Source organism: Bos grunniens, chromosome 8 (genome assembly GCF_055505025.1).
Source record: "Bos grunniens cultivar Pamir isolate PY7600 chromosome 8, Bosgru_T2T1.0, whole genome shotgun sequence".
Lineage (NCBI taxonomy): Eukaryota > Metazoa > Chordata > Mammalia > Artiodactyla > Bovidae > Bos > Bos grunniens.
The window spans coordinates 21,671,288-21,682,694 of record NC_141172.1 but is presented as its reverse complement, the minus strand read 5'-3'; the positions used below and the strand labels follow the sequence as shown (position 1 = coordinate 21,682,694).

Here is an 11,407-nt window from a genome sequence, read left to right as displayed (position 1 = left end):
TTCCCAACAAGTAAACAAGTGGGAATGAAGTCACTACCCATTGTGTTTCCTGGCCTCCAGCAGGCTCTGATAGAAGTTCAGGATGGAGATCGGAAAGAGGCACTCTGTGCTCTGGGAAACTAACACAACAGACCAGCAGAGAGTTAGACAATTTTCCTGAGAAAAAGTTATGAACCCAGTTTTTGCAACTCCTCATAGGTAGAAGAGCACTAAAATCATTCATGGAGATATCTGTTCCTACTGACTCTCAGCCACCTTTTACCAAGTGATGGCATGTAACCCCTTTAGCACAATCACATTTATATACTGACCCCCTCTAAAACCTTGAAGCAGTTCCTCAGAGCTGAGTAGAGTCTGTCCTCTTGGCTAGAATCCTCAGTAAGCCCACCCAAAAAACTGAAGTCCCGGCAGTCAGGTTGCCAGTATTTTTTCAGTTGCCAAGAATCCTTTGTGGTGCTCCCTCCCTTTTAAGGTTGAGGTCATAGGACTCAATTTTAAGTCCTTTTCTCATTTTATACTCTTTTCCCATTTGATCAGTTTTTCTGTTCCATGCTTTATATTTAATGGAATTGCTTGTAAATTTCCATCTCCAATATCCAATGGACATTTGCACTGATATGTTTACTAATGAGAGGGTAACAGGCAGGAAGGCCAGGGGTCTCCAAAGGGAGGAAATAGCCTGCACATGTCAGACATTTTTCTCTCTCTTAAGCGGCAGGAGGAAACAAACTAGCGATATTTTTTCCTTCTCTATACAAATTTAAAAGGAGGTTTCTCTTAAAATACTGTGTTGCCATAATGACATCTGGTTTCACCTGAAGTTAACTATTCTCAAACTTAGAGATAACCAATGCCTTTTTCTTATGGAAATGTTTGTCTTAAGCTATGCTAATATACTATACATTTACCCCAAACTCTGTCTTCAAGTTGGTTCTGCCTCTTGGCTCAGAACCTACTTGACAAACCAGTATGTTATACTCAGATATTGTTCCCCTAATCTATGTAAATGAAACTATTTGTATGGTGATCTGCCCTTCTTCAATATTCAAGTTAATCATTTTATGGCCCAGGATGAACCATTTGGTGCCAAGATTATCCCAAAATGCATCTTATGGGTGAGGGGCCTGGTGCCATTCTGAGTTTTAAGATATACCTTTCTTTCATTAACAGACTGCTAGTGACTATATAACATCCTGCGGAAGACTAGCAGGGGGGTACTCTTTCTGCCCTCTTCTGATGCCTATGTCAGAAGCTTTCTCTATCTCCTTTATACTTTAATAAAACTTTATTACACAAAAGCTCTGAGCGATCAAGCCTCATCTCTGGCCCCAGACTGAATTCTTCTCCTCCGAGGGCCAAGAATCCCGGCGTCTTTGCGTGATTCAACAACATTTCACTAATTACCCCTATAGTAGTTAACATTTATATCCTCTCACAGCTTGGTTCATATTCTACTGGCAGTATTCCAATTTTCTCCCTTTTATTGTAGAATTCAACCTAACTGATACTCATTTCTACTACTAATTAGTACTATTTTTAAAATAGTTAACATTTTAATATGAATTAACTGATTATTGATTTGATATAATTTCCTTTTAAAAAAAATAAAAGTTACAAAAGTGATTGAATTAGTTATGTTTATATCTAGGTCTTGAGGGCAACACACAACCTGGCTAAATGAAGTGTATTTTTCACTCTAATCTGCATATCAAAAAAATGGGTCAAGGACTTTTAAATTAATTCTTTAATCAAGTTGTGCATTCACCTCGGTGTTGCTTTTTTAAAGAAAAAAGCAAAGGATGTTTTTTAATAGTAATAATTTAATGAATAATAAAAATTATAAGCTGACTAAATACAAAATATGTATTTTCCCTTAAGTATACATACATAATATTATATAAACAAAATAATTTAAGTAAATATAAATAAATAAATAAATATTAAAGTAGATAAATGTCCATGTAGATAAATAAGTAGATAGATCAGCTTTAGTATCTGTGAGGGAGTAGTTCCTGTAGAGTAAAACATGATATCCTTTAATATTCCTGAAAACCTTTGACAAATTGAATCAATTCAGGGCAGGATGACAGCAGAAATGAGAGTCTTCCACATGGCAGCGCAGGAGGAAGTGTGGTCTGTTGGTCCATGACAGTCATTTCCGTGTTGAACCAGGTGTGTGTCAGTCCTTTCTCCTGAATCTCTCCTGCAAGTTTGTTGAGGAAGAGAAGGCTCTCATGACTTCTGCTCTGACAACCTCCCAGGCACAAGGGCTGTGTCTCTTCTCTCGCAGATAGAGAGTGATTCTGTGGAAGTATTTCCTCACAGCCAGGCTGGCATCCTCCTTGAGCAGGGGAGCCCCTCGCAGCCCCTCCTCCTGCCTCAGACAGGCTTGCAGGTCAGTGAGCTGCTGGTCCAGTGCAGCGTGGAGCTTGTCCAGGAGGCTCTCGTCCCATGTGGCAGCCGAGCCCTCTGTGCTGAAGAGCTGGAAGGTGTGCTGGGTCACCTCGTGGAGCACAGAGATGGCTTGAGCCTTTTGCAGCTGGCTGCTACCCAGCGCCTCCTGTGGGAATGCGAAGTCATTTCTGTCCTGCAGGCAGGAGGAAGGGGAGACCCTCCTCAGTTGTCGCAGGAGCATCAGGACCCTCCTGTTGGGCAGGCTGTAGGAGTGAGGCAGGTGGCAGCCCAGAGAGCAGATGGCGTTGCAGCTGAGCAGCAGCAGGGACAGGAGGAAGGACCAGGCTGGGGCCATCAGGGACCTTGCAGATGCTTCTGGCCTGGGGAGGTGGGTGACTCTGTGAACCTGCTTTCTAGGTTCTCTGAAGACCTTCCTTCAGGTCTGTGTCTTAAATAGGAGCCCATGCTTTCCATTTTCTGAAAGTTCCCTTTTGCTTTCTACTTTTGTTTTTGCTTTTCAATTTGCACTCTTCAAATGGGTTAGGACAGCATTTCACAAACGTTGTTTTCATTATTGCCCCCCCTTCCCCTATTGACAGAGTCTTCTGAGATATTTTTTTCCTATTACCCCGACCATGAAATTTTAACAACACGATTATGCTGTGGATCCATCTTTGTACTCCATGCGTATCTTTATACATAGAAAAAGAAAGTGCAAAGCTTCCTTGTTGTATTCACCCTAGGGTTAACAATGCCATAAAATGAAAGGTGTACATTAAATGTAAAAGCTGTTGAATTTTATTTAACTTGATGAATGAGTTTGAAGAATGACTTTTAATGGAGGATACTTACTTATATAAATAGTAATGTACCAAATTACATATTCATATGAAATTCATTTAAAAATATATAATAATACCACAGTATAGATAGACTTAAAAATCTTTCAAAACTCAAAATCATTGAAAATCTTAAATTATTTTCTTATTATTTATTTTGAGGTACTTTTAACTTTCTTTCAAATCAGAAACCAATTTTTAATTCCCTGGCTACTCAATATTCATCTCTATTTTATCAACATTTCTTTCTGTTTAGCTCTTGACATGCTTTTAAGCATATTCTTGACAACTTTGATAGGGATAAGTAATAAAATACCATGATATCACTCCAGTGGAAGAAAGTGAAGAGGAACTAAAGAGCCTTATGATGAGGTGAAACAGGAGACTGAAAGACTGGGATAACACTCGACATTTAAAAACCTAAGCTATGACATCTATGGTAAATAGATGGGGAAAAAGTGGAAACTGACAAATTTTCTTTTCTTTGTCTCCAAAATCACTGTGGGCAGTGACTTCAGCTACAAAATTAAAAGACAGTTGCTCCTTGGAAGAAAAGCTATGACAGAACTAGACAGCATATTAAAAAGCATAGGCATCACTTTGATGACAAAGGTCTGTATAGTCAAAGCTATGGTATTTCCAATGATCTTGGGAGAGTTGGACCACAAAGAAAGCTGAGCGCAGTAGAATTTTACTTTCAAATTGTGTTGCCTTAGAAGACTCTTAAGGGTCCTTTGGTCAACAAGTAGATGAAACCAGTCACGAAATCAAACCTGAATATTTTTGGAAGGACTGATGCTGAAGCTGAAACTCCAATAAATAAGTGTTAGTTGCTCAGTCGTGTCTTGATCTTTGCGACCACATGGACTCTAGCCAGCCAGTTGCTCTTCTGTCCATGGAATTCTCCAGGCAAGAATACTGGAGCAGGTTGCCATTCCCTTCTCCAGGGGTCTTCCTGACCCAGGGATCAAACTTGGGTCTCCTGCATTGCAAGTACATTCTTTACCATCTGAGCTACCAGGGAAGCCCTATACTTTGGCCATCTGATGTACAGAGCCAACTCAATGGAAAAGACCCTGATGCTGGGGAAGATTGAGGGCAGGAGGAGAAGGGGGCAACAGAGGATGAGGGTTTGATGGCATTACCAACTCAATGGCAATGAATTTGAGCAAACTCCAGGAGATAGTGAAGGACAGGGAATCCTGGTGTGCTGCAGTCCATGGGGTCGCAAAGAGTAGGACAGGATTTTTAGTGGCTCAAAAATAACAGTAAAATTTCCTCCATTGAACCCTGAATGGTAAGCTTCTCCAGGCAGCTGCAAGAGGGAGGTCTTTTTCTTGGGTTCCTTTGGGAAATGCCCACTTGGGAGAGTTTGCAGTTCTGGGTTCTGCAGGCAACCAGGGCATAGCATCCTCAGTGAGCCTCTTGATACTGACTTACTGTCACGGGAAAAACCTTTCTTTTTCACAGGGAGCCTTGTCATAGCCATGCCCGTGACAGTGTTCTCTGGTTGGAAGCATGGAACCTTGCATTTTCTGAGCCTTCCCTAGAGTTTTGTGCTTTATTTTCCAGGAAGGATTCCACTTACTGAGGGGTTTCAGGTGGGGAGTCAGCGAGTTGGAGTCGATTTTACAGATTTGGATCCTTTCTGGTGTGATCCAGTGACAGCTCAGAGACAGGGGAACCTGGCAGTGGTAATGGGACCTCTGGAAGGTGTCTGGGATGCCCTGGGGGTGAGTCAGAGGGTGGCCACCACCAGGGCCAAGGACCAGGGAGCTGTGATTTCCTGTTTTAAGAATATTTATCCCTGCGCAGACTAAATTTTAAAAAATCTTCTTCTTGGCCTATCACAGATAATAAGAAAAGAAAAGTAATTTAGAACATGGAACTAAAAGATTTCTTCTTGAACAAGTTGGCAGGAAAACTCAGGAATTAAGGGAAAATATTTTAATTGTCAAGATGCTGAAATTAACTGACTGTTACCGATAACATGAAGTTAAGCAAATTGGTTAATTTCATTCCCCCTCTCTGACTTGTTACTGATTAAAAGATTGGTTGATGCAAATATTTGGACCAAGCCATGGATAGGGAACAATTGGCTAAAAGATTAAATGCCTTGAAAAAATTAAATTAAAAAAATTAAAATTTAGAAAATTATTTTGAGTATTTTTTCCCATTATCCCCTAGGAAGAACCTGAAGGCAGAGCATTCTTTCCTGTTGCCTTGTATTTCTTGGTGTTTCTTTTCTCTCAAAATACTTTTAATGTCCTTAAGATGGGCCATCATTCCTCTCTGTTTGATCCAGACTCTATGATCTTTATTTGTGAGCACAGATTACCAGTCCTTTTTGTTAAGAAGGAGGTTGAGAATAATTACACATGACAATTTCTTCTCTGTCATGTGTGCTTTGAACATGAAATATTTATGTACGACTTCAACTAGTGTATTGCAGGAGCTAAAAATGCCATGCCCTGTGTCTTAATTCAGGCTGCTCTAACAAGGTCCCAAAGCCTGGGTGGCTCATCAGTGATAGAAGTTTATTTGTCAGAATGGTGGGGGCTGAAGTGTGAGATCAGGGTACCAGCAGGGTTGAGTTCTGGTGAGAACTCTCTTTTGGGTTGCAAACTGCCAGCTTCTCTCTGTCCTCCTATGGTGGAGAGGAAAGAGGAAGCAAAGTGTCTTGTGAGTCTCATAAAGACAATAATCCCATGCTTAAGGAATCCCTCCTCATAACGTCATCTATTGGAAGTGGATGAGCAAATTAGAAGTGTTCAAACGAGATGGCAAGAGGGGAGATCGACATTTTAGGAATCAGTGAACTAAAAAGGACTGGAATGGATGCATTTGACCCAGATGACCATTATATCTACTATTGTGAGCAAGAATCCCTTAGAAGAAATGGAATAGCCATCATAGTCAACAAAAGAGTCTGAGATGCAGTACTTGGATGCAGTCCCCAAAATGACAGAATGACCTCTGTTCATTTCCAAGGAAAACCATTCAATATCACAGTAATCCAAGTCTATGCCCCAACCAGTAATGCTGAAGAAGCTGAAGTTGAATGGTTCCTTGAAGACCTACAAGACCTTCTAGAACTAACACCCCCAAAAGATGTCCTTTTCATTATATAGGACTGGAATGCAAAAGTAGGAAGTCATGAAACACCTGGAATAATAGGCAAATTTGGCCTTGGAGTCCAAAATGAAGCAGGGTAAAGGCTAATAGAGTTTTGCCAAGAGAACTCACTGGTCATAGCAAACACACTCTTCTAAAAACCCAGAAGACTCTACACATGGACATCACCAAATGGTCAATACTGAAATCAGATTGATTACATTTTTTGCAACCAAAGATGGAGAAGCTCTATACAGACAGCAAAAACAAAACTGGGAGCTGACTGTAGCTCAGATCATGAACTCCTTATTGCCAAATTTAGACTTAAATTGAAGAAAGTAGGGAAAAACACTAGACCATTCATGTATGACCTAAATCAAATCCCTTATGATTATACAGTAGAAGTGAGAAATAGATTCAAGGGATTAGATCTGATAGACAGAGTGCCTGAAGAACTATGGATGGAGGTTTGTGACGTTGTACAGGAGGCAGTGATCAACAACATCCCCAAGAAAAAGAAATGCAAAAAGGCAAAATGGTTGACTGAGGAGGCCTTACAAATAGCTATTAAAAGAAGAGAAGTGAAAGGCAAAGGGGACAAGGAATGATATACCCATCTGAATGCAGAGTTCCAAAGAATAGCAAGAAGAGATAAGAAAGCCTTTCTCGGTGATCAATGCAAAGAAACAGAGGAAAGCAATAGAATGGGAAAGACTAGAGATCTCTTCAAGAAAAGTAGAGATACCAAGGGAACATTTCATGCAAAGATGGGCACAATTAAGAACAGAAATGGTAAGGACCTAACAGAAGCAGAAGATAATAAGAGGTGGCAAGAATACACAGAAGAACTGTACAAAAAAGATCTTCATGACCCAGATAACCACGATGGTGTGATCACTCACCTAGAGCCAGACATCCTGGAATGTGAAGTCAAGTGGGCCTTAGGAAACATCACTATGAACAAAGCTAGTGGAGATGATGAAATTCCAGTTGAGCTATTTCAAATCCTAAAAAATGATGCTGTGAAAGTGCTACACTCAATATGCTAGCAAATTGGGAAAACTCAGCAGTGGCCACAGGACTGGAAAAGGTCAGTTTTCATTCCAATCCCAAAGAAAGGCAATGCCAAAGAATGTTCAAACTACCACACAATTGCATTCATCTCACGCGCTAGCAAAGTAATTCTCAAAATTCTCCAAGCCAGGCTTCAACAGTACATGAACCATGAACTTCCAGATGTTCAAGCTGGTTTTAGGAAAGGCAGAGGAACCAGAAATCAAATGGCCAAAATCCGTTGGATCATCAAAAAAGCGAGAGAGTTCCAGAAAAAACATCTACTTCTGCTTTATTGACTATGCTAAAGCCTTTGACTGTGTAGACCACAACAAATTGTGGAAAATTCTTCAAAAGATGGGAATAGCAGACCCCCTGATCTGCCTCCTGAGAAATCTGTATGCAGGTCGAGAAGCAATAGTTAGAACAACATGAAACAACAGACTGGTTCCAAATAGGAAAAGAAGTATGTCAAGGCTGTATATTGTCACCCTGCTTGTTTAACTTATATGCAAAGTACATCATGAGAAATACTGGACTGTATGAAACACAAGTTAGAATCAAGATTGTCAGGAGAAATATCCGTAACCTCAGATACGCAATAACCTCTGACACTCTTATGAGAGAAAGCAAAGAAGAACTAAAGAGCCTCTTTATGAAAGTGAAACAGGAGAGTGAAAAAGTTGGCTTAAACCTCAACATTCAGAAAACTAAGATCATGGCATCCGGTCCCATTACTTCATAGCAAATAGGTAGGGAAACAATGGAAAGAGTGAGAGGCTTTATTTTTCTGGGCTCCAAAATCACTGCAGATGGTGATTGCAGCCATGATATTAAAAGACGCTTGCTCCTTGGAAGAAAACCTATCACCAACCTAGATAGCATATTAAAAAGCAGAGACATTACTTGGCCAACAAAGGTCCATCTAGTCAAGGCTATGGTTTTTCCAGTTGTCACGTATGGATATGAAAGTTGGACTATAAAGAAAGCTGAGCATGGAAGAATTGATGCTTTTGAACTGTGTTGTTGGAGAAGACTCTTGAGAGTCCCTTGGACTGCAAGGAGATCCAGCCAGTCTATCCTAAAGGAAATCAGTCCTGAATATTCATTGGAGGGACTGATGTTGAAGCTGAAACTCCAATGCTTTGGCCACCTGATGTGAAGAACTGACTCATTTGAAAAGACCCTGATGCTGGGAAAGATTGAAGGTAGAGTAGAAGGGGACGACAGAGGATGAGATGGTTGCATGGCATCACCTACTCAATGGACATGAGTTTAAGTAAGCTCCGGGAGTTGGTGCAGGATAGGGAAGCCTGGCATGCTATAGTCCATAGGGTCACAAAGAGTTGGACACAACTGAACTGAACTGAACTGAACCTCATCTAAACCTAATGATCTCTGTAATATCCCATCTTCTGTTATGATCACATGGTGGGGGTACCTTTCATTATACGAATTTTGGGTACACACACGCATTAAGTCCGTAACATGGTAAGAAGATACCGAGGCAATGATTCATTAGAATATATTTCATTCTTGATATTTATTTGAGGATAAAAAAACACATTCCTTGATGTTGCCATCACTTTTTGTGGCACATTAGTCCTGAATTGATTACTAACTAAATGTTACAACGCTACTGTGAACATAATTACCAAGGACCTACCAGAAAAATTCCACAGATCAGTCTTTATAAAAAAATGATGTTGTCAGGAACTACAAATTCCTTAGCCCTTAAAAGGGACACTTAATCCTTCCAACATAGTTGAAACTGAGTTGTAAATATTCTCATTTCCAAGAGCCACCTGGTAAGACTTTATTTGAGTGAAATAATGTAATAAGAAAATGGCAAATCCAGGTTTCAAAACCTAATATGTCAGATTCCAAGCCCCACCTCCCTAAACACCATAAACATCTGTGCAAACTGCATGTATTGAACCATCACTTATTTTCCTGTTTTACTAACATGCATTGTGCCTTTGTTGTCTATACCTCACTGTTACAGTACTTTATATTTTCATTAGTTTATTGTCTATCTCCAAATTTCTAGATAAATTGAGCAGTTTACAAATTTACACATAATCCTGATGAGTTCATATAATTAGCAAAATAAAACTATCAACTGGTAATTATTTCTGAGAGTCTAATGTGATTGACAAAATTAATAATTCTGATAATAATTAAATAATCATATTTAACTGACCATATAGATTTATAGAGATTGCTGAATTAGTCCTCACCATAAATTTGAGATATGTGATAGATAAGACCCCTGAGAGTTATAGGCCCTGCAAGAGATTGGATTACAAATATTTCCATGAGCCTCTGTAGAAAATGGGCTTCCCTTGTGGCTCAGTGGGTGAAGAAAGCACCTGTCCATGCGGGAGATGAGTGTTGGATCCATGGGTTGGGAAGATCCTCTGGAGAAGGGAATGGCAACCCACACCAGTATTCTTGCCTGGGAAATCCCATGAACAAGGGAAGCCTGGCAAGCTACAATCTATGGGGTACAAAAGAGTTGGACTTGACTTACAAACTAAATAAAAACAATAAAAACTCAGGAAATTCACCTTCATAAAGATTTAATAAATAAAAGAAATTACAAATTTAATGAACTGGAAATGTAAATGTATTTTCTAAATTTTAATACAGTGTAAAAAAATCTTTTATATGAGAAAATAAATATGATGAGATAAAAGAATAAATATAACTAAATAAATAAGCAAACAAATAATAAATAACATCAATGCAGTCATTGCTTAGGACTGAATCCCCCTAAACTGAATACATTTACTTCCTACTAGCGACAAAGTACTGGTTGAATTAATTTAATAAATTTTGTGATTAAAGCAGAAATCAGTCTTCTGAAATGACTACAGGTGAGCATACAAGGGTGATGTGGCATCTCAGTCAGTGAGAGTCATCTCAAGGTGAGTTCAGGTCTCCATCCATCATTCTTAACCTTTCTTGCAAGCTGGTTGATGAAGACAAGGCTCTCATGATTTCCAGTCTGACGATTTCCCAGGCGCAGTCACTGTATTCCTTCTCTTTCAGGTAGACATGGATGCCCTGGAAGTACCTCTTCATGGCCAGTGTGGGGCCCATCCTTCCCAGGGCAGAGTCTTCCTCTCCCATCACCTGCCCCAGGCAGGCGTCCAGGTCATCCAGCTGCTGATGGAGTCCAGTGTGGAGCTGCTCCAGGAGGGTGGTGTCCCAGGCAGCAGAGGAGCGTTCTGTGTGGAAGAGGTTGAAGCTCTGCTGGAGCATCTCGTGGAGCACAGAGATGGCCTGGGCCTCCTGGAGCTGGCTGCCCTCCACCATCTCCTGGGGGAAAGTGAAGTCTTTTCTGTCTTGTAGACAGAAGCGAGAGGACAGTCTCCTCATTTGGCCCAGGAGCCTGAGGTTCTTCCTGCCAACCAGCATGTGGTTCTGAGACAGGTCACAGCCCAGGGATCCTCCCAGGCCGTAGCTGACCAGCACCAGGGCCATCAGTAGAGAGAGCACGAAGGCTATGGGGAAGATGAGGCTGCTGCTGGTCTGGCTGAGACGGCGTCTGGTGGAACCTTGAGGTAGGTTCTCTGATGCCATGCTTTCTAAGCAAGGTCATTAAATAGGGAACATGATAGTTTTCATTTTCTAATCATTTATATACACTTTTACTTCCTTTTTTGATTTTCCTTTATGTATTTACAATATGATCAAATAAAATGTCATAAATCTAAACTATTAATTTTGTGTATTTCCCAATAACTTCCTATGTGCCCATCCAAATGGATATTTATCAATCAAATGAGAAAGGTCTTTTTCTTAACTCAGGACTGATGTATGTTTGTAATTACACACATTATTGCTTTTTGTCTCTCATGCATAAATGTTGCTCTGTTCTTGTCCATGAACTCATCTGTAGCCCTGATCTTAGGCTCCATTTTTCCCTCTTACTTTACATAGGAAACCAGGCTCCCTAAGCCCTGTGGTTTCTGTATTTATAAGCGATTTACCAGATTACT

At 40.3% G+C, this 11,407-nt stretch overlaps 2 protein-coding genes across 2 annotated transcripts; both read right to left on the bottom strand.

The window, feature by feature from the left end:
- Nucleotides 1-2,088: 2,088 nt before the first annotated feature.
- LOC147366797 (interferon alpha-H) lies at nt 2,089-2,764 on the bottom strand. Its single transcript, XM_086414152.1, has one exon. It carries the CDS (start codon nt 2,747-2,749, stop codon nt 2,180-2,182), a length of 570 nt encoding a protein of 189 aa, XP_086270278.1. The 5' UTR covers nt 2,750-2,764; the 3' UTR covers nt 2,089-2,179.
- A 7,561-nt stretch (nt 2,765-10,325) lies between these two features.
- LOC147366796 (interferon omega-1-like) lies at nt 10,326-10,991 on the bottom strand. Its single transcript, XM_086414151.1, has one exon. The coding sequence runs from the start codon at nt 10,986-10,988 to the stop codon at nt 10,326-10,328; it is 663 nt and encodes a 220-aa protein (XP_086270277.1). The 5' UTR covers nt 10,989-10,991.
- Nucleotides 10,992-11,407: the final 416 nt, after the last annotated feature.

Bases quoted from the DNA above. Each gene is read 5' to 3' on its own strand.
- LOC147366797 (XM_086414152.1), bottom strand. From the start codon at position 2,749: ATGGCCCCAGCCTGGTCCTTCCTCCTGTCCCTGCTGCTGCTCAGCTGC.
- LOC147366796 (XM_086414151.1), bottom strand. From the start codon at position 10,988: ATGGCATCAGAGAACCTACCTCAAGGTTCCACCAGACGCCGTCTCAGC.